This window comes from Jaculus jaculus, chromosome 8 (assembly GCF_020740685.1).
Source record: "Jaculus jaculus isolate mJacJac1 chromosome 8, mJacJac1.mat.Y.cur, whole genome shotgun sequence".
In the NCBI taxonomy this organism is placed as follows: domain Eukaryota; kingdom Metazoa; phylum Chordata; class Mammalia; order Rodentia; family Dipodidae; genus Jaculus; species Jaculus jaculus.
This window is the reverse complement of record NC_059109.1, coordinates 126,430,112-126,457,712: the sequence shown is the minus strand read 5'-3', so window position 1 is coordinate 126,457,712 and position 27,601 is coordinate 126,430,112. Positions and strand designations below refer to the sequence as shown.

At 54.3% G+C, this 27,601-nt stretch overlaps 2 protein-coding genes across 10 annotated transcripts in view; both read left to right on the top strand.

Annotated features, from left to right (window-relative positions):
• The window catches only part of Elmo2 (engulfment and cell motility 2), a 46,668-nt gene extending 33,448 nt beyond the window's left edge, over positions 1–13,220 (top strand). For 3 of the 4 annotated variants that reach the window (XM_045156340.1, XM_045156338.1, XM_004663888.2), the window contains 11 exons: positions 2,416–2,538; positions 2,832–2,966; positions 3,478–3,582; positions 3,675–3,783; positions 4,299–4,435; positions 6,028–6,191; positions 6,303–6,415; positions 6,524–6,631; positions 7,348–7,430; positions 9,589–9,666; positions 11,806–13,220. In XM_045156340.1, coding sequence (XP_045012275.1) covers positions 2,416–2,538; positions 2,832–2,966; positions 3,478–3,582; positions 3,675–3,783; positions 4,299–4,435; positions 6,028–6,191; positions 6,303–6,415; positions 6,524–6,631; positions 7,348–7,430; positions 9,589–9,666; positions 11,806–12,006 — 1,356 coding nt within the window. In that variant the 3' untranslated portion in view covers positions 12,007–13,220. The remainder of the gene's footprint in view (positions 1–2,415; positions 2,539–2,831; positions 2,967–3,477; positions 3,583–3,674; positions 3,784–4,298; positions 4,436–6,027; positions 6,192–6,302; positions 6,416–6,523; positions 6,632–7,347; positions 7,431–9,588; positions 9,667–11,805) is intronic. The other variant, XM_045156339.1, reaches the window with a different exon arrangement.
• Positions 13,221–14,526: 1,306 nt separating this feature from the next.
• Positions 14,527–26,797, top strand: Slc35c2 (solute carrier family 35 member C2). Of its 6 annotated transcripts, none has more exons than XM_045156825.1 (10): positions 14,527–14,595; positions 18,982–19,359; positions 19,638–19,788; positions 20,415–20,478; positions 21,186–21,258; positions 21,889–22,057; positions 22,141–22,224; positions 24,570–24,745; positions 25,623–25,794; positions 26,070–26,797. In XM_045156825.1, exons 2-10 carry the CDS (start codon positions 19,240–19,242, stop codon positions 26,180–26,182), a joined length of 1,122 nt encoding a protein of 373 aa, XP_045012760.1. In that variant the 5' UTR covers positions 14,527–14,595; positions 18,982–19,239; the 3' UTR covers positions 26,183–26,797. The 6 variants fall into 6 exon arrangements, with proteins under 6 accessions (XP_045012760.1, XP_045012759.1, XP_045012761.1 ...); XM_045156824.1 differs by having other exon boundaries at positions 14,540–14,595; positions 18,979–19,359; XM_045156826.1 differs by lacking the exon at positions 14,527–14,595 and adding an exon at positions 14,995–15,082 and having other exon boundaries at positions 18,979–19,359; positions 21,952–22,057.
• Positions 26,798–27,601: the final 804 nt, after the last annotated feature.

Genomic DNA, 27,601 nt, shown 5'->3' with positions numbered 1-27,601 from the left:
CTCAAGGAGGGAGCTCTGCTGTGTGTGAAGTGTGTCAGAGGTCTCAACCTGCAGTCGGCCAGCTTCCTCTCACCCAAGTGGGTCCTCCTTGCTGCCTGTAAATGCCAGAACACTGCCCCCGGGTGGTGGTACTATGCATGGAGTACCCTTCCTGGGGAAATGTAATGATGTTGGAGACTTACTTGCCTTTGTGGGTTTTGAAGTATCAGGACTTAAACCATCTTCCAGACAGTAGCTAAGAATTCTTTCTGAAGACCGGGGACTTAACTGAGTCATACCAGAGAGCCCAGACCCTTTCTGGCACAGGATTTAACTCTTGCCTGGAGGAAGGAAGTAAGCTTGGTGAAAACCAAGAGCATTTAACATTCACCTCACTTCAAGCCATCTTATGAAGGATGGAGAAATGTGAGGAGGAAGGACTAGGGGTGGACACTTAGGGAGCAGTCAGAGAGAGTGCGAGTGAGAGACAGAGAGAGAGAGAGAGAGAGAGAGAAAGAGCAGAAGAGGTGTAGTGGGGGACAAGCAGCAGTGACAGAGGGAGCCCAGGGCCATGAGAGCAGACAAAGGGCACTGAGCACAGGGATTTGGGACAGTGCCTGAGACTGAGCTAACAAGAGACTTCTCTTGCCGGAGATGGGAGCTAGTGGGAGCTGGAGGGCAGGAAGTGTCCCCAATTTCATTCCATTCCGAGGGTGGCAGGGGCGAGGTGGAGCTGCCTGAACACTGGAAAGTGACTCCAGCATGGCTGGAAACCTCCTGGCTTTCAGCTGGATTCACCTGGGTATGGCTTGTGGCAACAATTGCTCTAGGCAATGTAGATGCAGGGAAGCAGAGAGCCATTTAGAATAGCCTTGACTAGTGGAAAGGCAAAGGAATAGGAGGGAATAGGAGGAATTAAACTTACACAGTTTATTTAACACAAGGTACTCAGAACATCACTTCAACACATAATAGAAATGAAACATTATTAATGACACCCTGTTTTCTTTTCTCCGAGGTAAGGCCTAAGGTCTTGGGCACTTTTGATACCTAGAGCATATCTTGGTTTAGAATAGCCACCTGACTAACATTCAATAGCCAAATGAGCCTCAGGCCACCAAGTTGCGCTGCACAGATCCCATGTGACTGATCTAGAGCCAGGGCAAGCTGGAGAGAGCCCTTGGGAGCTAGCATGTTACTTATTCAGAGTCAGCTCCGGGGCAGGGCTGCACAGAGCACGCCTGTGCTGGTGGTGGTGTCCCGCAGGGCCTGTTGAGTGTGGCTGTTGTTGCTGAGAGCCACAAGCTGCCCGTGCTCTGCTTCTACCCGATTTAAACTGCTGCCACATTGGACAGCATGGTTCTAGTGTCTGGGTTACAGAAGGATGCAGAGGTGGCATGTGGGAAATTGGATAAGAAAGGACCCAGAAAGACAGGATTCAGGACAGTGGGTGTGTGAGAAGTCCTGGGAGCAAGGAACAAAGGAGTGAGGGACAGGATCAGACCAGACATGACCAGTCAGCACAGGATGGGGAGAGAATGTATAAGAGCAAAACAGATGGAAGCTGAAAAGATGATGGTAGGCTTGGGGGGGTGACATCGGATGAAAGGGGGGAAGTGATAAGATGACAGTGGGAGCCACACAGAGTGGGGGTGTTGGAGGAGGGAGCATGGGGCATGCAGTGGTCTCCATGGGATGGTGGGAGAGGAGAGGGGCAAGGGTAGGAGAGAAGGAAGGGAGGATGGTGTGTGGTTGGACCTCCTCGTAGTGACTCGGTAGCCCTTAAAGACGAGCACCTTTTGTAAAGCTTATCTGCCCAAGGAAGGGGAATGGCTGCTTCTCGAGCACTCCCATTGCCCATTGCCCATTGCCATGCTGTAATAGTCTTGGAAGGAGCCAGCCTGGAGTAGGCAGCACTGGGGCCCCATCCTTATCTTTTAAAAAAAATACATTTATTATTTATTTTAGAGAGAGTGAAAAGAGATAGAGAATGAGTGCACCAGGGCCTCCAGCCACTACAGACGAACTCCAAATGCATGTGCCACCTTGTGCATCTGGCTTACGTGGGTCCTGGGGAATCAAACCTGGGTCCTTAGGCTTCCCAGGCAAGCGCCTTAACTGCTAAGCCGTCTCTTCAGACCCTCATCCTCATCTTGATGGGGTGCCCACTGCCTCCCCCATTCTGGAATGGTCAAAGTGGATGGCGCTTCCATGTTTCATGCCACCTTTCCTGCCCAAGGGAGTGTGGAGGAAGGGATGGCCCCTCTGCTGCTGTGAGTCAGTGCCGTCTACCCCTTCCAGAACCCGAAGTCCCTGTGTGGGGAGGGGGTGCTCCCCACCAGGCGTACTCACCTTTGCTCATCAGCATGGACAGGGTTTTTCCAAAAGAGTCAGTTCAGCTCAGCCCCTTTTCTTCCTTGCTGTTGCTTTTTCTAGCATGTGATTCGAGGGAACCGCCCGATCAAAACAGAGATGGCCCATCAGTTATACGTCCTGCAAGTCCTGACCTTTAACCTTCTGGAAGAAAGAATGATGACTAAGATGGACCCCAATGACCAGGCAGGTGCTGGGTCGGGGGGGTCTTCTCAGCTCGAGGCCTGCTGTTTTCTTGGCTGGGGTCCATTCTGCCAGCAGTCCACATTTAGCACACTGCGTGGCATGTGGGGGCAGAGGGTTTGTGTGACCTTGGGAGAGCCAGTGTGTTTTCTGGGGCTGGGGACTTGCTGTGGTGTCGCCGAGGCTTCTTAAGCGCTCGCTGGCATAGTCTGGCTCCAGAAGCTGGCCCCTCTGTTTTTCGCCCTGCTTCCCTAGCTTCACTTATTGACTTGCCTCCTGTCTGCTCTGTGTTTCAGGCTCAAAGAGACATAATATTTGAACTGAGAAGGATTGCATTTGACGCCGAGTCTGACCCTAGCAGCGTCCCTGGGAGTGGGACCGAGAAACGTAAAGCCATGTATACCAAGGACTACAAAATGCTGGGATTTACTGTAAGTACTGGAGTTGTAGGCCTCCCTCCTTGACAAGCCCCGGCAGCTCCCCATTCGTGATGTAGCAGGCAGGAAGAAGGAAAGGGTCTGGGTGTTTGGTTTGCCCTGGCAGTAGCTACTTGGTGAGGATGTGTGCACACCTGGCCCTGCAATCCAAATCCGTCAGTTGGAAGCCCAGGAGGCCACCAGCCACGGTGCGGGAGAGGGGACCCATCCTTGCACCTCAGCAGCTACGTTCTCACGGTTGAGCATGGCTCGGCTGTAGGTGAGATTGGTTCGATTAGGTATTTGTTGTGCACCTGCTCAGTGCCTGGCGACAAGCCAGGTACTAGGGTTCAAGATGAGGTGGCCCCACTCTGGCATCCCAGGAGCTCACAGTTTAGTAGCAGAATCAAGATGGAGGTGAGTTCGTGTGCTGGCAGTGTAAAGATGGAGGGTAGGAAGACTTCCCCCAGCTCATTCTACACATAGGAACGCTCCAGGTTTCAGATCTGCTATCTTGATTTTTCAGAACCATATCAACCCGGCCTTGGACTTCACCCAGACTCCTCCTGGAATGCTGGCCTTGGACAACATGCTGTACTTGGCTAAAGTCCACCAGGACACCTACATCCGGGTAAAGGTCGGGGAGGACTGGCCTGTCACTCCCTCTGCCCATCCATACCTTCCACCCCCACCCTCTGATGCTCCCTTTCTCTTTGCCCACAGATCGTCTTGGAGAACAGCAGCCGAGAGGACAAACACGAATGCCCCTTTGGCCGCAGCGCCATCGAGCTCACCAAGATGCTCTGTGAGATCCTGCAGGTCGGGGAGCTGCGTAAGTCCGCACCTCCGGCTCGCCTCAGCCAGTGCTGTCTGCAGGAGCCCGCAGGACTAGAGGTTGTGAGCAGATAGAAGTCGACAGGCCCTGGCGGCCCGAGGGGGCTTGTGTGGTGTTTTCTAATTGCTGCATGGCTGATGATCCATCTTACTCTTGTTAAGGGCAGTCGTGGCTATTGCTTTGTTTGAGCTGGTAATTTGAGGTGTGTTCAGAAGCTCCCCCAGGCCTGTGTGGCAAGGCTGGCTAAAGCTGTAACCCGGTAACAGGAGACCAAGAAAAAACACTGGACAAGAAAGCTACAGTTGTGGGGAAAGGCCCATGGTGGCCACCATCCTCAGTTTGGCTTCTGTTCTGACCCTAGCAGTGTCCCCAGGAGTGGGACCAAAAGGCACAAAGCCACATATACCAAGACTATGAAATGTTGGGATTCACCTTGGCACAGAGCATTCAGTTCCTCAAAGGGCACCCAGGCCCTGCAGCAGAGCCCTCATGCCTTTGTTACCTCTTCACAGCAAATGAAGGGCGCAACGACTACCATCCAATGTTCTTCACCCACGACCGGGCCTTCGAAGAGCTCTTTGGAATCTGCATCCAGCTGCTGAACAAGACCTGGAAGGAGATGAGGGCGACAGCAGAGGACTTCAACAAGGTCAGTGTCCCTGTGCTGTGCCGAGGCCCACAGAAGGAGATCATCACACGACAGCCGTGGCAGCTGGACAGCTCCTGGGAAAGCCTGGGCTGGGAAATCACCTTGTTCTGCAGAGCTGAGTCACAAGGCTGAGGTGCTGGAGAGCCTCCCGCCCAGCAGGCTGTGACATCCTCTGTAACCCTGAGCAGGTGTCTCTTCCTTGGTGCTCAAGGTCTTTGTTCAGTGAAGCTCAAACCTGTCCTGCCATCCTCTGTAGACGGCAGGAAGATCAGCATAGCGGGGTAGCTATGGCCTAGCGTCAGTGCCTGTGTGTCGTTGTCTCTGTGGGAGGCAGACATTGTGTGTGCACGTCATGGGACCTGCTCATCAGGCCTTAGCAATCCCTACACCCTCACATAGCAACAACCCAGGAGGTAATGTTCTGAGGCCATCACATAATAACGGGAAAGGGGCTTAGTGGTTAAGGCACATGCCTGCAAAGCTTGAGGACCCAGGTTCATTTATTCAGGTCCCACATAAGCCAGATTCACAAGGTGGCTCATGCGTCAGGAGTTTTACAGTGGCCAGAGGCCTTGGCGTGCCTATTCTCTTTCTATATATGTATCTGCCTTTTAAATAAATAGTTTTTTTTTGTTTGTTTTTTTTTTAAGGAGAAAGTGGGGCTGGAGAGATGGCTTAGCAGTTAAGGCGCTTGCATGCAAAGCCTGAGGACCCAAGTTCAATTCTCCAGGTCCCACATATGCCAGTTGCTCAAGGGCGCGCACGCGTCTGCAGTTCATTTGCAGTGGCTGGAGGCCCTGGCGCGCCCATTCTTTCTCTCTTTTTCTCCTGCTCTCTGTCTCTCATAAATAAACAAACAAATAACTGGACAGGAAGCAGGCATAGTGGCACATACCCGTGAGGCAGCTGGGTTATGAGTTTGAGGCCACCTTAAGTTACGTAGTAAGAACCTGTCTCACAAAGCAAAACAGAACAACAGTGAACAAACATGGACAGCATAAAGAAGAAAAGGCTACTTGCAGTGCCGCCACCCAGTGATAGTTTTCTTTGCACACCCTAGTCCCTTATCTGTTTTTCTTCCCTAGTAGGATCATGCTATCCGTGCAGTGGGGGGAGGGGGTGAGTTTCTTTAACAGTTGTTGTTTTATGGAAGCTGGCACTTTTTTTGTAATATACCCAGTGTGCCAGTCGCCATTCTTGCCCTGCATGTACCATCTCACATTCCTCATGGTGGCACATTTTGGAAGATGTCTTCCTTCCCATCACTTGAGAGGCGATGGCAGAAGCCATAGGATGTGAGTTGACTTGTTCAAGAAGCAGATTAAGAACTAAAACTCAAGATCAGACTCATTTCTTCTGACTGCACACCCCAGGCCTCATTCTCTGATGCCACAGCTAATTGACATGTATGAGAAATGAAGTGCTTGTCACCTCTGTCACGTGACCTGAGTAGCCACCGAAGCCGGTCCTGTTCTCTCAGTGCACATCTGCGCGCCCTGCTGTGCTGGAGACACAGGTCAGGCGGAGCCCTGGTCTCCAGTCAGCTTGCCCGTTTTCCTGAGTGGCATGAACTTCTTGCCTTCTATTCCCAGGTTATGCAAGTAGTCCGCGAGCAGATCACACGAGCTTTGCCCTCCAAACCCAACTCTTTGGATCAATTTAAGAGCAAACTTCGCAGCCTGAGCTACTCAGAGATTCTGCGGCTGCGCCAGTCCGAGAGGATGAGCCAGGATGACTTCCAGTCCCCACCAATTGTGTAAGTGGCATCCTAGACAGGCCCATGGGGGGGGGGCAGCTGGGCTGCCAGCTCTGTCTTCCAGGACACCACTGTCCCCATGACCTTAGTGTGCCTGTCCTCTGCACCCAGGGAGCTTCGGGAGAAGATCCAGCCCGAGATCCTGGAGCTGATCAAGCAGCAGCGCCTGAACCGGCTCTGCGAGGGCAGCAGCTTTCGAAAGATCGGGAATCGCCGGAGGCAAGGTAGAGGGAGCCTGCCTGGATGACCCTGCAGGGAACCAGTGGCCACACTGTCCTTTTGCCCTTTGCCCAGCACTGTCCCCGCTCACCTGCTTGGCTGGTCTGTTCCAGAACGCTTCTGGTATTGCCGTCTGGCCCTGAACCACAAGGTCCTGCACTATGGTGACTTGGACGACAACCCTCAGGGGGAAGTGACATTTGAATCACTGCAAGAGAAAAGTAGGTGCATGTCTCCGTCAGGGTGTCATGATAATCCGACTCGTCAGGAGGCCTGAGTTCTGGTCTTGGCAGTTTCACACTGAGCATACAGTCTTGGGAAGTCCCCTCGCTGAGCCTGTTTCCCCATCTGTGAGAAAGCGTCTCTCTCTGGCTGCCTGTTGGGGTGGTTTGGAGCATGATTGAGATCACAGAGGCGGATGCATGTGTCGACCAGGAAGGGTGGGCAGCAGGCAGGCAGGCTCTAATTCAAGCCTAGGCTTTGCCTCGCACCAGCGACTCATGATAATTAATTGCAAGGCAATCCTCTTCCCTGCTTGATTTCTTCTCTGCCATGGAAGTAGTAGCCATACTTTGTCCGAGGAGGACTGTGGGAGAAACACTTGCAGTAGCTCAGTGCTGGCAGAGGTGAGCTAGCTGGTTCCAGTTGCATTGGCATTTTGACTCTAGGGAAGGGAAAGCAGGGTCTGAAGCTCTGCTTTGTGGGGAAATGAGCCCAGATGACACCCCATGAGCTTTGACACAGCCTCACCAGACCACAAGAAGTGACCAGGGAAGAGGGAACAGGGCAAGCCCGTGCTGCCTGTGCCCACACTTCCTGAGCTGGGAGGACCCTTGAAGCCGGTCGGAGCTGCCAAGGGCTTCCCTTCCAGCCCTGAGGCCAGCGCTGACCAGCATCCTCCTCAGCCTCCAGTTCCTAATTTCCGTCATTTTATCAGTTCCTGTTGCAGACATTAAGGCTATTGTCACTGGCAAAGATTGTCCCCACATGAAGGAGAAGAGCGCTCTGAAGCAGAACAAGGTGAGAGGCTCCACCCCTGCCACAGCGAGTCCTGCCGAGGAGCTGGTGGAGTGTTTGTTCCCAGACATTCTGCTGAGAACTTTGAACACGCAAAATAAGCAGAACCCCAGTACATGCCTCCCCAGCCTTGGCAACCGTGGCACGTTCTACCACGCTTTTGTCCTTATGACTCTGAAATGCTCCCACATGTCAGATCATTTCATCCATGAATGTTTGGTATGTGTCTCTAAAATACCGAGTTCTTGACCATGATACTACCAGAATTAACAAGAAAAGGTATCTGGGGCTGGGGAGACGGCTCCGCCATTAAAGGTGCTTGCTTGCAAAGCCCACTGGCTGGCGTTTGATTCTTCAGTACCCTCATAAATCCAGATACACAGTGTTGCCTGCATTTGGAGTTCGTTTGCATTGGCAAGAGGCCCTGGTGTACTCACTCTCTGTCCTCTCTCTGTCCTCACAAATAAATGAAAAAGTATCTATTACCAAATTTCCATTTGTGTTTGAAGGTCTACCTTTTGTCTTAGTAATACCATAATTTCTGTCTATAAAAATATAGACAGGTTTATATGTGAGCACAGTCACACATATCCCCACTTTTTTTGTTGTTGTTCATTTTTTATTTATTTATTTGAGAGTGACAAAAAGAGAGAGAGAGAGAGACTGAGAATGGGCACTCCAGGGCTTCCAGCCACTGCAAACGAACTCCAGATGTGTGCGCCCCCATGTGCATCTGGCTAACGTGGGTCCTGGGGAACCGAGCCTTGAACTGAGGTCCTTAGGCTTCACAGGCAAGCGCTTAACCACTAAGCCATCTCTGCAGCCCCATATGCCCACTTTTATATCATTATTTAGTTATTTATTTGCAAGTAGAGAGAGAGAGAAGAAAAGGAAAGAATGGGTACACCAGGACCTCTAGCTGCTGCAAGAACCTCAGATACATGTGCCACCTTGTTCATCTGGGTTTATGTGGGTACTGGGGAATTGAACCCAGGTCGTCAGGTTCTGTAGGCTGTAGCCACTGAGCCATCTCTCCAGCCCACATACCCACTTTTAAGTCAGAACCCCAGTAAGATCCACACATTAATGTGAGTCTCTTTAAGTTTTCCATTCATACATCCCCTCCATGTTTTTTTTTTTCCTTCTTCTTTTCCTTTTTTGTTAGTTGAAGGAGCCACACACTGCTTGTTTGGTAGTTTCCCAGAGGCCATTTCTGCTGACTTTCTCCCTGTAGTTTGACTTGTTCTTCTGTTTCAGATCTGTAAATTGGCACAGGGATCTGGCAGCCTGAGCGGCTCAGATGTGATTGTGCTGTGGCAAGGCCGTGTCCTGGGTGGTATCAGGACCTGTATCAAGAGGCCCATAGTGGCTGGGTGTGTCTCTGTCGTCAGCAGACTGCTGCTGCTCAGAGGCTTAGGTTTGCAAACTAGGGGTATTCTCATGCCATGACCCACTTATTAATGAGCTGGGCCACTTCTCTGTGGAGAGACGTGCCCTTAGCTACTATTGGCTTCTCTGTGCCTGGCACAGTGTCTGTAAGGAAGGAGGCTGAGGCTGACTACCATTGTGTACTACTGGTGAAGCAGTGAGTGGTTCCCTGGAATCATTCAGTAATGACCGGTTTTGTGTTGGTTTAGTGTTATGAGCTTGAGGATTTTAGCAAATTATATTTGAGTCTGTCTGTTGCAGTTATTGCGTTGACACTCACGCTGTCTCAGCTTTTGTCTGCAATTTGCTTTTGTTATGTTTTTTGGGTTTTTTTAAAAAAACTCTTAAGACGGCTTTTCTGTGCCAATTACAGTATAATAGAAAGAGGAAGCCAGTCATCTTGGAAATACAAAATAAAAATTTTTAGGGAAACATACAGTCCTGGAGTCTGGCATTCAAGAGTGCTCTGAATGTTGAATACTGCTTCCCTTCAGTCTATTTGGTTATTCGCTTATTTGAGACTAGGTCTCCCTATGTAACCCAGCCTATCCTTGAACCCTCAGCCTCCCAAGTGCTGAGATTACAGGCATGCAGTACCACACCCAGCTCCAGTCTTACCGGTGGCTGAGTTAAGGTTAACTAATGTCAGCCACACCTATGCACATGCTTAGAGCCATTGGTGATGTCAGAACCGAGTAATTTCTCCCGGTGATGGAGACCCTCTCTCTTCCAGGAGGTGTTGGAATTGGCCTTCTCCATCCTGTATGACCCTGATGAGACCTTGAACTTCATTGCTCCTAATAAATATGAAGTGAGTAGTGTGCCCTCACCGTGGCTCTTCAGTTGGAGGGGAAGAGTGGGCAGAATAGGAGCATCCCCCTGAGAGCAGGTGGCCACACTAGACCACCAGGGCTGGGACTCCAAGGATGTGCCACACTGGGCTGCGCTGTCGCTTGTTACCAGCAGCTCCTTCTCCTCAGAGTAGGGACATCTCAGGTTAGCTTCTTGGCCTGGCAGAGGATTCTTCTCTTGGCAGATCCTCCATGGCCCCTGCCCCAGGTGGACTTGACAGGAGCTTCCTGCTCAGGCCCCACAGTCACATGAGAGAGGTCCAGCCTGGGCTGGGGAGCCAGCTGGATGTGCTTCTCGGGACAAAAGGCTGGGTTCCACCCGCAGCCCAGGGAGGTGCTAGTTGTTAACTGAGGCATCCATCACTGGGCCCTTGAGGTGGGGTTGCAGGAGGAGTGGGCACTCAGACCAGGCCTGAGCTGTTAGGGGAGTTTTGTTGGGAGGAAATGAGGAAGAGGCAGGAGTAGGTGAGCCAGCCGGCAGCTGACAAAGGAAATCAACACCAGAGGGGCAGGTGGAGTTAAAGGGAGGGTGAGGAGGGCTCTCTTCTGCTCCACTGTGTCCTTCAGCAGCTGACAGATCAATCGTTCTATTTTTTTGTTTTTCGAGGTAGGGTCTCACCCTAGCCCAGGCTGACCATGGTGAAGTCTCAGGGTGGCCTTGAACTCACGGCAGTCCTCCTACCTCTGCCTCCCGAGTACTGGGATTAAAGGCGTGTGCCACCATGCCCGGCCATTCTATTTTTTTTAATGTATTTTTTATTTATTAGAGAGAGAATGGGTGCACCAGGGCCTTTAACCCCTGCAAACGAATGTCAGAAGTATTCACCACCATATATATCTGGCTTACATGGATTCTGGGAAGTCGAATGTAGGTCCTTAGGCTTTGCAGGCAAGTGCCTTACCTGCTAAGCCATCTCTCCAGCCCTCAATTGTTCTTTTGTTTGTTTTGTTCTTGAGACCAGGTGTCATATAGCCTGGGACTGGCCTCAAATTTGCTATGTATCTGAGGTTAAATTTTTTAATATTATTTTTATTTATTTATTTGCAAGAGAGAGTGAGCACACCAGGGCCTCCAGCCACTGCCAACAAACTCCAGATGCATGCACCACTTTGTGCATCTGGCTTACGTGGGTCCTGGGGAATTGAACCATGGTCCTTTGGCTTTGCAGGCAAGCGCCTTAACCACTAAGTCATTTCTCCAGCCCTAAGGCTAGTTTTGAACTGATTCTCCTGTCTCCACCTCCTAGGTGTTGATATTACAGGCATGTGCCATCATGCCTGGCTATGTCAACTTCTTCAGTACTTATTTTTTAAAAAGATTAACTGGGGTGCTTTTTTTGTTTCTCGAGGTAGGGCCTCGCTCTAGCCCAGGCTGACCTGGAATTCACTATGTAGTCTCAGGGTGGCCTTGAACTCATGGCAATCCTCCTACCTCTGCATCCTGACTGCTGGGATTAAAGGTGTGCACCACCACGCCCAGCTTATGTTTTTTTTTTAATTGTTTATTTGCAAGCAGATACAGACACACACATACACAGAGACAGAGTGACAGTGAGTTAGTTTCTGGGCACATCAGGGCCTCTAGCCACTGCAAACAAACTCCAGATGCATGTACTACTTTGTGCATCTTGCTTTACATAGGTACTGAGGAATTGAACCCAAGTCATTAGGCTTTGCAGGCAAGCGCCTTAACCACCGAGCCTTCTCTCCAGCACCTTAACTGGGATGTTTAAGGTTTCCCCTCTTTGAAACAAATTGCATTTCTGTAGTGTTCCTGTTTGTGTCCTGCTTTTTCCCTGACATGTATTTTCCACTCCTGTCTGATTTGGGGGACTTTGGATGGTAATACTCCAGGACCTTCCATTTTGCTGTGTTCTTTAAGTGAACTGTTCCATACCATTTCATGTTGTTATAAGGAGTTCTCATGTAAATCTCCCGTAAGAACCAGGCCCCCCTAGAGAAAGAGAGTGGTCACCTCCCCATTATTCTTGTTTCTGACCCATACTGGTTTTGCCTGTTCTGAATGGTGCCAGAAGGGATTGCTATGCGTCCACTGCAGCCCCAAGGCCACCATGTGACATTCTGCATCTTGCCTACAGTACTGCATCTGGATTGATGGCCTCAGTGCCCTCCTGGGGAAGGACATGTCGAGTGAGCTGACCAAGAGTGACCTGGACACGCTGCTGAGCATGGAGATGAAGCTGCGCCTGCTGGACCTGGAGAACATCCAGATCCCCGAGGCCCCGCCACCAGTCCCCAAAGAGCCCAGCAGCTACGACTTCGTGTACCACTACGGCTGACCTGGGCATGCACTGGGGCCCGGGAGAGACACTGGCAGTCTGGTGCCTTGCCCTTCACTTGTACAGAATCTCTGGTGATCATGGCGGCTATTCCTCCAACCCACCTGGAACCCAGAGCTTCTCTCGGCCCCTGTCTACTAGCGTCAGAGGTGGGTTACACTGCCCTCCTCAACACTGACCAGCCCAGGGTCGGAACAAAGATGCACTTGCCTTCCAGCCTGGAACTGCATCTTGAACTGGGCTTAGTGACAGCCACTACCTTTTCTTCCCAGCCTGCTCTCCAGTTGGCTGGACCCCTGTGAGCCAGAGCTGGCCCAGGAAAGACCGCCCACAGGGACAGGTGTGCTGAGGGTGATGAGCGGCTTGGAGTGACTGCCTCCCCAGGGGCCCGTTCAAGGACAGGCCATGGGCCCTTGCTCGGGTCTTCGTGAGGGCTCATCTGGTGCCGTGCTGCTGCTGCTTGAGGTCTGGCCCAGCATCTGCAGGCTGTAGGGCCGCAGACCTCTCTTGCCAATGCAAGTACTGGGGCAGATGGCTCTCTCTTCCTCCCAAGCTGTCTGTCTCATCTTGGCCAGGCAGAGACCTCCTAGCTGAGTCCTGCCCAGTTAAGCTCCAGGAATGCTGCCAGGAAAACCTAGGCCTAGGCCCAGCCTAGTGAGGTCCCAGAATTTCACCTCTCCCCCTGTATCAAGATCGTTCCTTTCTGGGCTGAAAGTTCCCACTAATCTGAACTACAGCCCCCTCTGGTTTGCTTTCTTTGGCCTTTCAAGATCCAGGAAGTTTGCCTTCCCCTCCTCACCTTCCTGGCGCTGTGGTTTCTGCCATTGGCCATGATGTTCAGGGAGCTGGTCAAGGCCAGCTGAGGCCACAGCTGTGCCGTGGGCCTTCCCTGGTGCTTGCGGCACTTGAACCACACGCAGCCTCTCTGCTAGGATGCACGTGAACATGGTGGCATTCAGTATTGGTAGCCTGGCATGGTAGGTACTACCCAATGAAGAGTGTACTATATATTTTCTTTACTATAGGCCATACTTATACAGACATGTATATATATTTATATATAAGATCTACCTATCATAGGACGGACTGGTTGGGGGAAATAAAATTGAGGGTAAAACAGTAATGTTCTAGTCATGAGCCATGAGTAGAGCCAGAGGGCAGTCAGGAACTTCCTGTCAGTAGCCATGTTTTCAATAAATACTCTTTCATGTACAGACTGGTTTCTGGTACAGAGGAGTCACTCAGCAGCCTGGATTTCAGTGTGCTTGGAAGCTTCTGGAGAGCTCCAGCTGCCCGCCCCCCTTCCTCATCCACCCTGCCCCATCAGGCACACACACACACCTGCCAGCTAAGGATACTTGAACATTGTGACCCTGGGACAAAATGTTTCCTGCTCAGCACTGCTGGGTACAACCCAGAAAGGCAGACTGTACGCCCCCATGAACATAGCCGCCTTGCTGCCAGGGACACTGCCAGGCAACAGCGCGAGAGCTCACGTCTTACAAAGAAGACACATGCCGCACCCTGTGTGTCTCTGTGCTCAGTGCCCAGCCTGCCAGCTGGAGCTGTAAGCTGTTACTCCAATCCACAGCCTTGGTAGTTGGGAGGCTTGAATGAGGGCAATGATGAAAGTAGATACTTGCTCTTGCCACTGAGAGATGGGAGCGAGGACAAGCTCTTTCAGAAGGCAGAGAAAAGTGCGTGCATCCAGGGCTGAATGGAGCCAAGACCTTGGGCTGCGATGGGTACCATTGTAGGTCTTGGGAAGCACTGAATGAACTATGTCTGCGTGATGCCAGCTGGCAGCGGCTTCCGCAGCAGTGTGCACAAAACACAGCCTACACTCTGGCCTTGAGTCTTCTGTTAGGGCCAGGAGCCCAGCTGAGTCACCCTGAGAATCCCCGTTTGCAGACAAGCCTAGGGCAGAGCCCCAGAAGGGGGGAGGGGCAAAAGCAGGAAGAGTGGCCCCCTACCCTTCCCGGCCTGAGGGCTCTGACCCCTGCCAACAAAGATGCCTTGCAATCCAGTTCGTAAGATACCTGTTTTGGAGAACGTTGCGACCTGCCCCTTCCTGAGCTCCCACGAAGACTGGCGCCTTCTCACCCTCCCAGTGGTCTCCTATTTCTTCTGGAATGCTCTTCCCCCGTTCAACCTATTAAATAATCCTCACAAAATCTTAAGCTTATCACAAATGTTTATTTCTACTTCGTTAAGTCTCAAAATGCGATGGCCCTGGACATCACTTTCCAGCTGGCTTGGAGCTCCCAGAAGAGAGCGTCCCCGAGAGATTTATATCTTCGTCGGTCTTTTCCACGATCGCCCAGCACTGGGCTGGACGTTTAGCAAAAACTGAGCAGGTGACCATTGCGGGGGGGCGCGGGGGGAGGACGGGAGGGGGACATCTGCCTCAAGCCGCGGTCTTCCCGAGACAGACGCTCCGGACCCCGGCTGGTCCCCGCCGCCCGGGCCCCGCCCCGCCCCGCCCCCCTCGGCGATTTCCGGTGGAAGTCGCCCCCCCGCAGCGCAGGGGCGGGGCCCGGCGCGCACTTCCGGCGGGAGAATCCCGGGCCCGGAGCGCTCGCGGCCGAGGTGAGTGCTGGCGCTCGGGACACGGACGGTCCCCCTCGCGCGCGCGCGGCCGCATGGGCTCGCCCAGTGCTCCCCCTCGTCCACCCCGAGCCTCAGTTTCCCCATCTGGAAAGGGGTCGGACGCCCTGCGGAGTGAGGGCCCTGTGTCGGTTCCCGTGGCTTCTTACCGAGCATCTGCTAGAGACGGGGGCCCCGGGCCGACGTCAGGCGGTGGGAAGTGCCACGCGCCGTGGTGGCGGTGCTGGGGCGAGGGGGCGGCCCGCGGGAGGAGGGGGTGCAGGCTGAGAACCAGCACCGGGAAGGGCGCGGGTGCTGGGGCGGGGGGTCAGGGATAGGAAGACGAGGTTGCAGAGTTCAAGGCCACCCAGATCCGGGGAGTACTTCTCGCGGACTGAGTGGAGGGGTGCAATCGAATCGGTCCAGGCACGGCAAGGCCACTCTGGTCTCTGATGAAGCCATCTCTGTGGCTCTTTCTGGTGTGCAGACGGTAAGGGTAAAAGTGTGAAGGGAGAGCAGCCCCGGGAGGCTGGGGTCAGGTGTAAGATGTCAGGTAAACTGTGCTACAAGACCTTGGGGATGGGTCTAGAAGCAGTTGGAAGTGGACCTGACAGGGCTGGGTCTGAAGAGAGGTAGGGAGGCAAAATGACTTTACTCATTGGTTGCCCTGGGTTTAAGTAACCAGGTAGTTCAGACTGTGACTTTGGAGTAAGAGGCCAGAGGGGTAATTAAGATATCTCCCCGGGGGCATCTTGAGTTTACCGAAAGGGCATAGAGGTAACCTGCTCAGCATTCACTAAAAGGTTTAGGGCTAATGAATGCAGAAGTCATTAGCTAGCTGGCTGAGTCAGATGACATTAGCTGGGGTTAGAATCGAGTCAGAAAGGAGAACCCAGGTTCCAGGCCTCAGGCACCGTTTCTTCCAAGTTGAGTTGGAGAAGAGGCATTGGCCAAGAAGTTGTCCAGAAAGCGGAAGAAAACACCGAAGTGTGGCAGGTGGCATCCAAGAAGTTTCTCTGGGAGGAGGAAGTTGTTCAGTTGTGTAAGAGAAGCAGAGACTCGGCCTTGAATGGCAGTGGGAGAGCCTGAAGTGACACGGAGGCAGGGGAGTGCGGCTGGCCGTGAAAGTCCTGTGGGAAGTTTGGCTGTAGGGACGAGGGAAGGGAGTGACACCCACCGTGGGCCAGCTTGATCAAGTGCTGGGCTGAATGCCTGCCGCTCCCCTCCCTAAGAGACACATGGTTTTATCCCCCTTCATAGCTGGAGAAACTGAGTCCACAAGTCAAGTAGCTTAGAGTCACAATTCTAGGTAGAGGCGGCAGGATTTGCTCCCAGGCCTGACTTCAAAAGCGTGCACTTTGAGAGCGCTAAACTACCCAACAGGTGTGACCCTTGAGGAGTTTGAGGGCAGCCAGGTGCTACAGCAGTGTCCCTGTTCTTCCCTGCGGGGCTGCTGCTTCCTGGGAAAAGGCAAGCCCAAGATGGAATCCCTTTCTTGAACAAATGCAATTTGAAGCCTTTTCTCCCCTACCATAGAGTGTGGGTGAGGTCCTTACTGGTTCCAATGCTGGGCAAACAGGCGTTAATGAATACACATTGAGTAAGTGGCTGTTTAATTTCAAAGGTCTTTCTAGCCGAGATCTGGCTTTTTGGGGGGGTGGGGGGTGGTTGGTGACTTTCTGAATGCTAATAAGAATATGAGTGTTATTAACACCTTAATTAACACTGCTCCCTGTGGTCCCGGCTTTGCAGGGCTTCCTGGCGGCGGTGCAGGATTGGAGTAGTGGAAGGGCATTATAGTGTCAGAACAGGAACTGAGCAGAAGTCAGAGCAACAAAGAGTCTACTCAGAGAAAGGAACAAAAAATACTCTAGCATGGAAGCCACTGGAAGGACCATGAATACGTGCTAGGAAGAAAGTCTTTGTGTTTGTTTGTTTTTCAAAGGAGGGTCCCACTCTAGCCCAGGCTGACCTGGAATTCACTATGTAGTCTCAGAGTGGCCTCAAACTCACAGTGATCCTCCTACCTCTGCCTCCCGAGTGCTGGGATTAAAGGCGTGCGCCACCACGCCTGGCAAGAAAGTCTTTTTAATCTGGCCAGCAGCGTGCCCTGTGACTGACTTGGAGGGAGAGCAGTGGTCCCCAAAAGCATGTGCACTAGTGGTTGAGGGAGTTCCTGCCTGCAGTGCCGCGCAGTGAACCCCACACCTCTCAGATGCCAGACAGGCTCCACGTCCCCAGTCCTACCAGAAGCACTGTTGGTCCCCAGGCCACGTTCAGCAGTGTCTGACAGTTTGTTACAACTGAGGCTGGAGATGGGATGCCCCTGGCATGGACTGGGTAGAGGCCAGACTGCAGTGCATGGGATTGGCCTCTTCGGAAGACTCACCCAGCCCCAGACGTCTGTGGTGCCAGGTTGCACCCCCCGCCCCCTTGGTGTAACCCTACAGATGTTGTCTGGGCAGATGGGGGGTGTTGAGGGTACAGCTGACGGTGTTTGGTTGCGAGAAGGCGAAGGCAGGAGGGAAATCAGTGGAGAATGGACTTCTGCCTGTGGTGGTGTGGGTGCTGTCCTGGACCGTGGGAGGGCAGGGTCCCTGGAGTGGGGGGTGGGCACCAGGGGTCAGTGTTGGACCCCATGGATGTGAGATGTCTGAGGCTCTCCAAGTGAGAACGTCAGGGCAACAGTGGGAACTGCCCCTGGGACCCTGGGAGTCCGCCTGCCTGCCGGCTGGGGAGTGAGTTGTTGCGTTGCTGAAGGCATGAGGAGCCTTTAGGCCCGATAGGACAGTGGCTCTTCCCCCGTCCCCATCCACCACAACCTTTGTATCACAGATGTCTCCTAACTACCCCTTTTACTATCCTGAAATGAAACTGGCAATTAGTAAAAACTGCCTACACTTAATTTTTTTTTCCCTACACATAATTTTTAAAAATCAATGTTGCTCTAACTAGAATAGGAAAGAAAAGAAATTGACAATGACATAAAATGTGTTTCCATCTGTTAGTTCCTGGGCAGAAGGTGCTGGGGTCACAGGGCTCGGTGGGCTTCCTTTGCCATGCAGGGGAAGGAGGGTGTTTGCCACGAGTACCAGCTCACAGCTCTGGTGTCAGCAGCTCAGGGGCCATCAATGCCACTGCTGCCAATCACGGTTTCCCGGAATGAGAGCTCTTGGTGCCACATGGACAAAAGGCATTGTGTCTCCCCAGTGTGCGTGGTTATTGTATTCTTGGCAATGTCTGTGCATGGCAGAGCCGTGGAAAACTCTTTACAGTAACCATAAACCAATCAGGTACCTTTTACCTCCGTGAATGTCAGAGGCGCACAGAAAGCGGAACAATGCTTAGTGTGAGCCCTGCTTTTGTGATTCCTGCTTACTCACACCGGGAGCCTCCCTCGTGTCACTACCCCAGGGTTCCAAAGCTCCCTTGAAGCCTAGAGGTCCTTCTGGGGCGCCCTGAGCCAGCTCCTGGGTTGTCAACGGGGAAGGGAAGTGACAACACATTCCAAAGTGCAGGGCAAAAGCTGGATGAGGAGGAGGAGCGTCTGGTGCTGTGGTTCTGAGAAGGCCAGAGTGGGAGGAGAGAGACTAAAGGACGAGCCATGGACGAAGCTGTGGTGTGGTGTGGTATGCTGGGCCCAAGCCCGCCCACGCGTTGTCCCCTGAGCATGGCTTGTCCTGGGCACTCTTCAGGGTTCAGTGATAGGCAGGCTCCTCTGGGAGTAGCTGCTAGAGGTTAAGGCTAGGTAGGCCTGGTCCATTGTTAACCCCCAAAGACCAGGTCAGTCTCCTGACAATTCCACACATGCCACTACTGAGCCATCAGACCAAATGGAGGGATTCACAGAATGCCAAGTATGTGCAAAGCTGGTGTGAACACTGCCCTGTACACTGAACACTGGTGGGGTTCACGGTCTTGTAGGGGTCACCAGTGGTACTCAAGGGACTGGGAGTGGAGCTCGGTGGTAGCTCGCTGCCTGCTCCCTGGCATGAAGCCCTGGGTTCTGTCCCCAGCACTTAAAGAAACAGTCTGATTGTACTGCTCCAAACGGCTATGAAGGAAAAGTGGGGAGCACTGAGGGAGGGTGGGCTCCTCGGGGCAGCCAGAAGCGGCCTGGTGTGTGGGCCCCTCAGCCCCAGAAAAGGTTTTGACCTTTTGTAAGCATGCTGGGAGCCCCGGGAGATTTGAAACAGGCCTGACATACCAGGTGTTCGTGTTGGAAGTTCACTTTGGTGAGAAGCCACAGAGAACAGCTTGAGGTGACCTAGGGTCCTGAGTGCCTGCGCTAGAGGGGGAGGCCCGCCCCAGAAGCTGTTGCCCACACGGCCAGCCTCAGCCTGGTCTCTGGCTAAAGCTACCAGAACCACCCTCTCCTCTCTCCAGCAGCAGATCTGGGGACCTGTGAGCCCTGCGTCCAGCTAACCATGGACCGGGTCGGCCCTGGCCACCAGCCCATTAGGTGAGGAGTCCGACTCGGGCCGGTTGAGCATTGCCACCTATGGAGGTGAAGAGAACTCTTCCAGCTGGGGGACCTACCCTTTGAAAGCCATTGTCCAGCTCCTCCAGCCCTTCCTGCTGGCCATCTTCAAGAGAGGTGCCTGTCCCTCTTGGCCCAGGGGCTGGAGTCCTGCCCCTCCTCCACGGATGGGGAGGTGGGCCCTGGACGTGGCCTTTGTGTGGAAGGCAGTGTTGACCCTGGGCCTGGTTCTCCTCTACTACTGCTTCTCCATCGGCATCACTTTCTACAACAAATGGCTGACCAAGGTAACGAGCCCGGCAGCGGCCATACCTAGTGTGGCTGTATTGGCCCATGGTGGGTTTTGCCTCGAGGTAGGCCTTGGGAGGGGCTGGGATTGAGCCCCTGGACCGCCTCCTCTCTGTTTGGCCTCCATAGTGGGGACACACAGTCTCACATTCCCAGGGGTTGTGATGCATCCGGGTCCCTCAACACTGGATAAGCCCCCACAGCTGAGGGAGGAGGGAGACCTGGAGGCTGTGGAGCAGCTGTCAAGGCAATGGCTGTGTCTGCTTTGGGCCCGCAGAGCTTCCATTTTCCGCTCTTCATGACCCTGCTGCACTTGGCTGTGATCTTCCTGTTCTCCGCCCTGTCCCGGGTGCTGGTTCAGTGCTCCAGTCACAGGGCCCGCGTGGTGCTGAGCTGGACTGACTACCTCAGAAGAGTGGCTCCCACAGGTAGGTCCCCGTGCCAGGAGGCTGGGCTGCTGAAAAACGTAGGGCCTAGCCAAGAGGAGTCCTCCAGCCCTTGAGACTGGCGCCTCTTCCTGCACCCCAACCCTGGCCTGGAGGTCCCATGCCCAGCACGATGCCAAGCAGGCAGCGGCTCTGTCCTTGTAGGCTGAGATGGGCCACGATGAACTCCACCCAGCACAGAGGTGGCCATACTGGTCAGGACCAGACTGAGTATTGAGTAGGCAAGGCCTGTGAGCGGGCGGGCACCCAGCAGAGTGTGATGTCAGAATGGGAGCCGAACAGCTCAGTGGGAGAAAGACGAATTGGCAGGGCTAGATCCTAGAGGGCCCAGTACCCGCTTGAAAAATTTGGCAGGATCAGGTTAATATCCCTTTCAGGAGCTTTTCAAGTTAGTTAACCAAAAGGAACTACGACCCTGGCTAGTCCAATGGGTTCCCACCACTAAAGCTGCCTCACGCCCTCCCCTGCTGGGGCTGGGGGATGGAAAGGAAGGCCTGAGGACCCCCAGAGGAGGAGCGGGGAGAGACAGGGCAAGAAGGGGCCCTGGGGTGACTCAGCGGTGTGCCTGCGCGCCAGCCCTCATTGCCGGACGGCCCCTGTCTCTGCAGCACTGGCAACAGCACTTGATGTGGGCTTGTCCAACTGGAGCTTCCTCTACATCACCGTCTCACTGTGAGTACCAGCCTCGCCCTCCGCCTCCCCTCAGGCCTCGCTCGCTCGCTCGCTGTCCAGCTGGCTGGCGGTCTGCACGCCTGGCAATGGGCCAGCTGCTCCACCACCCTCTGGGACCAGCCCAGGCTCTCTCAGCTCTCCGGGAAGTCTTCAGTTCTTCAGTAAGCCCGGCGCAGGGCCGCCGCGCTTGCCTTCCGGGCAGCAGGTGGCGCCAGGGGACCCGGCAGAGCAGTCACAGGCATGGCATGGTGGGGGAGAGCAGGCAGTGGAGGAGAGGGGCCAGGTCACAGCACGGCTTCTCAGAGACCAGGCTGCACAGCCGTGGCTTATCTGATGTCTGGCTTCAGAGAGCTCAGGCTTGTCTTCTCTTTGCCCCCCCCCCCTTCTCTCATCTTCCTTATCTGATCTCAGCCAAGGGCCTGGTGAAGAACCAAACTGAGCAAGCTTAGTGTCAGACCCACAGCTCTTTCTTGTGACCATCCAGCGCCCTCCCCTTTCCGGGGTCACAGATTGCTTCCCACAAAAGGCCTGTCAGTGCAGACTGCTCTCCTGGGCCAGGTCACCCTGTTGCCCTGAGCAGCACCAGTTGCCCTCTGGGAAGCCAGGCCTCCCCTCCCCCAGCCTACTGATGGGTGCTCTCAACCTCTGTCCTGGCGGTGGGCGTGAGCCCCAGGCTGCGGCGGAGCAATGTGGGTGTCCGCTTGCAGGTACACTATGACCAAATCCTCCGCTGTGCTCTTCATCCTGATCTTCTCGCTTATCTTCAAGCTGGAGGAGCTGGTGAGGCCCCGCAATCCCCTGTCCTAGACCCGCCTTGTCACTGTATGACAGCAGACAGTCTTGGCCCAGGTGGCTGAACTGCCCCCTTCTCTGAGGAGGGACCTGGATGCACAGGTGGTAGCAGGATGTTTAGAAAGGTGTGTCCAGGGTCTGGCAGAACGAGAAAGCATGAGGGTCTGTGGGGGGCCGGATCCCGGGGGTTCTGTTGGATGGGGACTGTATCCCTTGTTTGCTGGGGGGGCACTTGAGGCCTGGATCAGAAAGCATGCAGTGCCAGGCACACGCCTTTAATCCCAGCACTTGGGAGGCAGAGGTAGGAAGATCGCCTTGAGTTCGAGGCCACCCTGAGACCACATAGTGAATTGCAGGTCCGCCCGAGCTAGAGTGAGACCCTACCTCGAAAAACCAAAAAAAAAAAAAAAAAGTATGTAGTATTTCAGATCAGTTAGGGTCCTAGGGACATGCCAGCTGAATGCGGCTCCTATCGACAGGCATGACCTATCTAGAACCCCTGGAGGGGGTGAGATGTACAAGGATTCTTTTGCCCCATGGGCAGCTGGATACCAGCTGACCCTCCAACTACAAGTGTGACAAGCTCTTAGAGCCTGAGCCCCCCTGCCCCTTCCTCAGCGCGCGGCCTTGGTGCTGGTGGTCCTCCTCATCGCTGGCGGCCTTTTCATGTTCACCTATAAGTCCACACAGTTCAACGTGGAGGGCTTCGCCTTGGTGCTGGGGGCCTCGTTCATTGGTGGCATCCGCTGGACCCTCACCCAGATGCTCCTACAGAAGGCCGAGCTGGGTGAGAGACAGCAAGAGGGCCCGGTGCGGGCTAGGGCTGGACAGGTGCGGGCCAGGCCTGACGGCTCTCTGTTCGTCCTGCAGGCCTCCAAAACCCCATCGACACCATGTTCCACCTGCAGCCACTCATGTTCCTGGGGCTTTTCCCTCTCTTTGCTGTATTTGAAGGTACGTAGGGTCACTCACCTCCAGGTACCATGCATGGTCCAACAGATCCCATGTCCCAGCTCTGAGCCTAGAGAGCCGCTTGTTGCAGAGACCCCCACTGTCTAAAAAACGGTCCCTCGCCTAGAAGTGGTGGGGCTGGAATCCCGTGTGATGAGTATGAGTGAGCCACAGGGACCATCAGGGTGGTGGGGTGTGGACAGAGCCCCAGGAGGAGGTGCTGCGAGACCATTTTGGTCATTTTCTTAAGCACACTAACTCATGAGACGCTCCCCATAACCAGGTGTGGAGGACTGCTGCCATCCCCATTTGGCAGAAGAAACACACTAGGGCACAGCCAAGGGACAGTCCCTTGAAAGGTCCCATAGCTCCTAAGCCAAACTTTGGGCCCACTGTCATACTGCCGCCCCCCCCCCCCCAGTGTGCCTCTGGTAGCACAGGTGGGTGGGAGTAGGAAAGGCCTCCACACCCCATGGTTTGCATGGTGAATGGAATGTGGATCTGCTCATAGCATCAGGGCGCCCCGGAGCGGGGCAGGAAATCCAGCCCGGTGTGTTCAGGGTATGTGGGCTTCCAGATGTGGTGTGGGGGGCAGCCTGGGGGCATGGGCTCTTGTTCCCGCCCTCCCTGGGCCCTTGCGGAGAAGAGATGAGGCCAGGATAGTGCGGATGTAGGGCGGGAGGAACGCCACCACCTTTCTCCCTCCGGTGTTCTGGGATTAGGCTTTGTCCCTGTCTCTGTAGCCTTCCTCCCAGAGTCCCGGCTGTCCTCAGGGTCATTACAGAAAATTCCATCCCACATCCATTTAAGTTTCAAGCAGTGAAGCGTCTCCAGCCGCCCTGAGAAAATTATTCTGCAGCCCCGTTGTCCAGGAAACTTGTGTTCAGAGCCTCGTGTTTTTCCTCTTGAAACTCGCCCCATCCCTTCATTATGCCCCTTGTACCGAACGCCACGCTCGCCCCTCCCTGGACGTCTGCACCATTCCCGGCTCTGTAAACCTCATCCGAAAACCCCTGGTCGTTGCCACTTAGCAAAGCTGCATGGATTTAGCTCCTTTAATCTTTTCTGGTAAATTAATCCCCCAAGCGCCTTCATTACTTCTGTTGCTCTTCCCCGAATTCCCTTCAGTTTGCCAACGCCTTTGCAGTACTGCTGAGCCCAGCATGGAACAAGATGGCCTACATTGCAAAGCCGCTGGCCTAGGACATTGTCACTGCATTTCTGTGTGCTTCCCTCCCAAACCCCCGAAGTTCTGTCAGCCACAGGTGTCACTGTGGTGTCCAGTGAATGTTGACACACCCTGGGGACCTTGCTGTGGGAAGAACCCAGTGTGTTTTTCCCACAGAGAGGGACCATAGCTCCCAAAAGTCAAAGCAAATTTTGGTGTGTTATGCATTCTAGACTGGAGTAAGAGACTGGCTTTTGTCACATGCTTATGTGTGTGTGGTTTGTGTTTGTTTGTGGGTTTTGGTTGTTTGCTTTTTTTTATTTTTAAAAATTATTTAGTTATTTATTTATTTGAGAGAGAGAGACAGGTACAGAGAGAGAAAGAGAATGATTATGCCAGGGCCTCCAGCCCCTGCAAATGAACAGTTGCATGCACCACCATGTGCATCTGGCTTCTGTGGGTCCTGGGGAATTAAACCTGGGTCCTTTGGGTGTCGTGTAACCCAAACTTGTCTTGAGCTCACTATATAGCCAAGGCAACCCTTAAATGCTTGATCCCCCTGCCTTCACCCCAAAATGCTGGGATTACAGGTGTGTGCCCCCCCACGATGCCCAGCTGTGTGTTTTCGTTCTGAAATGTGTTTATCACATTGTGCTGCTTGTTAGAGAAACACCAGTCTAGTTCTAGCCCTGTCATTCTGTCACTAAGGAAACCAACAGCTAAGAAGGGGACATCTCGGAGCCCAAGTCCTGTGGCTCTGAAGTAGCAAGACTTAGATTGGCCTGGGCTGTAGTTCAGTTGCAGAGCACTTGCTGACCATGTGGGAGGCCCTGTGTCCCATCCTCAGCTCCACAAAGCATGTCTGTGTGGGCGCACGTGCAGTGTACGCACACATACAGGTCTGCACACACACTCTACAGAGCCTTAGGATCCTGTAGCCACTTTTCTGAGCAATACTGAGGCCCCAGCAGTCATTTCCTGTTCACATTGCTGACTTGTATTGCTCCAGAGTGCGTGGTAGCCACCAGGGTCTCCCCGGGTCTCAGGCCATCTGTGTGGGTGACTTTAAGTCTCCTGTGTTGAGCAGGTCCACTGCTGCCAATAGAGGCCCAGCTGCTCAGCGGCTGAGAGACAGGGCGACCCTGGCCCCAGCCTCCCGCTCTCTCCCTGTTGCTTTCAGGTCTCCATTTGTCCACCTCTGAGAAAATCTTCCGTTTCCAGGACACCGGTCCTCTCCTGAGGGTTCTCGGGAGCCTCTTCCTGGGTGGGATCCTCGCCTTCGGTTTGGGCTTCTCTGAGTTCCTCCTGGTCTCCAGGACCTCCAGCCTCACACTCTCCATCGCAGGCATTTTTAAGGTACTCACTGGGAGGTGACCCCCCAGGCCTGTCTTAAGAGGGAGTTCCGTGATGACATCTTCTGGCAGCTTCCATCCTGCTCCTGTACCCCAGGCACTTTGGAGAAAAGATGGAGGTGCACAGCGTATGGCCCCCGAGGTGGCCTGGTCTTCCCCCTGAGAGCTGCATCCAGGGGTAGAAGTGCCCCTGCCAGCCATGCACACACTGGGCAGAGTCTGATCTCACACACGAGGCCTGAGGTGTGCTTACATTGTGCCTTGAGTGGCTGGAGCCTAGGCTAGAAAGCACCCATCTGAGCACGTTAGTGAAAAGTTCTGTCGCTGGGAACCAGCAGCATGGGTCAGCATGAAGCTGTAACAGGAGCCACATCCCGAATGCCACGATTGGCTGGAATAGGGCCCTTGTCTGCGTGACACGTGCTGCCACACTGCCCTTTCCTGCTAATCCAGACATTTCCCTTGCCCTTCCGCTGTCTCACCCCATTTCTCCAGCCCCACCAGGGCTGTGCAGGGGTTTTGTGCGGCTCTGGATCTGCCCTGCTGGAGCATGTCCCCCAACGCGGAAATGCAGTCACTCCAAGGGGCTTGCTGGCTACAGCCAGCTACCAGCCAAGGGCTGAGGCCCAAGCTGTGGCCCCCAAGGTTTCTCCCCATGGGGTGACTGTGCATGAAGGGATGGGGGTACCCCTGTGCCGCAGCCCTGGAGCTAGCTTGCCTTTTCTGCCTGAGTCCTGTAGAAAACACCCGTGTGGTAACATCTCAGTGATTCCAGAAGGCTGGCAGCCCAGGCCCCGGACCCCCGCTCTCCAGGCCACCTGTCCTGCTGTGTGCTGTGGATCGGGTTTTTATGTGACCAGACCCCATCCTCCTCGTTACAGAGCCAGCTCCAGCTAACCGCCTCTTCCTGCCTCTGCCCACAGGAGGTCTGCACCCTGTTGTTAGCAGCTCACCTGCTGGGTGATCAGATCAGCCTCGTCAACTGGCTGGGCTTTGCCCTCTGCCTCTCAGGCATCTCCCTGCACGTAGCCCTCAAGGCTCTACACTCCCGAGGTACTGGAGCCTGCAGAGCTACTTCCCATGTCCTCCCGGGGCCCGCTACCCCTGGCCTCCTTCACCTAGCCACCCAGGAAAGCCCAGGGCTTTCTATTTCCCCAAGGAGCTGCCTCTCACCAGCTACTCCTTGAGCTCAGGAGGCATGTCTGGTGGTCTCCTCCCCCCGCTGGGAGGATGTAGGGTCATCTCCAGAGAGAGGCGGGCGCCTTGACCACCCAGGGGAGGGCAAGAACGTTATCCCGGGGTGGTAACTGTGCTCTCCGTACCCCAAGGTGATGGCAGCTCTAAGCCCCTGAAAGGTGTGGGTTCCAGCGCCGACCTGGAGCTGCTGCTACGGAGCCAGCAGGAGGGAGAGGACAACGAGGAGGAGGAGGGGCCGCAGTGAGCAGCAGCCCACGCGCAGGAGAAGCGGTCCACCCAGCGAGCAGCGCTGCGGGGACACTCACTGCGGGGACACTCACTGGGCAGCAGCTCAGAGCCCCGGGAGTTCCTTGCAGTGGCCGGGGAGTCTCTGGGGAGGGGCTGGGTCAGGGGCTCATTGCTCCTGCCCTTCCCTTCAACCAACAGGGTGCCCCTGCCCAGGACTTGGCCAGAGCTGGGCCCGCTGTGCTAGACCGAGGCAGTGAGGGCGCAGTGGCTCTTTGTCCACCGGGCTCTGAAAGCTGAGACTTGAGCAGGAATGCTCCCCAGGACAATGGCTTTGGACTGCTGGGCAGTTAGGAGTGGAACACGGAGAGGCTGGGCCTCATCTCCTGGACAGCGGCTTCCTTGGAGAGGCTTATTTATACTCGGGAAATAAATGGTTTCCGGTCCACTGGTCCTCACATTGTGAGGCATGAGGGCAGGGAGAGCCCTGGGCCTGGCCTTCCCCCCCTTCCCCTGCCTGAGGCCTTGCTCCGCAGCCTGGCCTCCTGCCTCACTCTTCTCTGTGAGCCCAGAGCCCCCTCCTTGGATCCCCGCCACACCTGCAGGCAGAAAATAAATGGATATTTGTTCAGAACTGCATTTTGGGACTTCCATGTTTTCACAGCCCAGATTTGAATCCTGCCTCAGTCCCTAGCTGTGTGATCAAAAGCAGGTGACGTAACTTCCCTGTGTCTTGGTGTTTCCGTCTGTGAGGAGGATAATGCCCATCCCAGCCTTTCAAAAGAGTGTTACCACCATTGGTAGCAGATTAAATGTTGTGTGCTTATTGTTTAAATCTTTCTACGAACCAAGAGGCCCAAGACCTAGAAAAGGTCATTTACTGAGTGGCAGCTGAGGCTCCAAGGTCAGGTCAGTGTGTGTGTGCGTGGGCCTTCAGCTCATCCAAGCAAGTTCTGCCCCTTCTCTGCTCCAGGCTATAGTGACCGGTCTTTGACAGCAGACTCCCTGCTGGCCAGGCAGAGGGGTGGTGGGCCCCATGAGACTCTCCAGCAGAAATACTTGGGCCCCTCACAGCAGGTGGCGCCATCAGCCCACACTTTTGCTCTGCCAGCCTCTTGCCACCCCTGTCACAAACACGGACAGCCGAGGTGCGCCTGAGGGGGGACAGTGAGTCTGTGGGCCAGGACTCAGGAAAGGGGCTCCGTGTAGAATTAGAGCTGCTGTATTCATTCAGTTGTGCCCACAACTCTAGTAGCATACAAGCTGGTCTGCACAGTGGCTCCGTGAAGGGACATATAGTAAATATTTCATTTTGGGGACCATATGGCGTCTGTCGCAACTTGTAACATGAGAAAAAGGCTTGCAAGGTACAGAAGCAAAAGGCATGGCGGGTCCCCCTGAAGCCTGATTCCTAGAAGCAGGGTTCATCCTGCCAGCC

What these genes read in the sequence shown, in the direction of transcription:
- Slc35c2 (XM_045156825.1), top strand. Translation starts at nt 19,240, where the DNA reads ATGGGGAGGTGGGCCCTGGACGTGGCCTTTGTGTGGAAGGCAGTGTTG. An exon ending in CTCTACATCACCGTCTCACT is followed by an intron (nt 20,479 to 21,185) that starts GTGAGTACCAGC and finishes GTCCGCTTGCAG; the next exon opens with GTACACTATGACCAAATCCT. An exon ending in TCTTCAAGCTGGAGGAGCTG is followed by an intron (nt 21,259 to 21,888) that starts GTGAGGCCCCGC and finishes CCCCTTCCTCAG; the next exon opens with CGCGCGGCCTTGGTGCTGGT.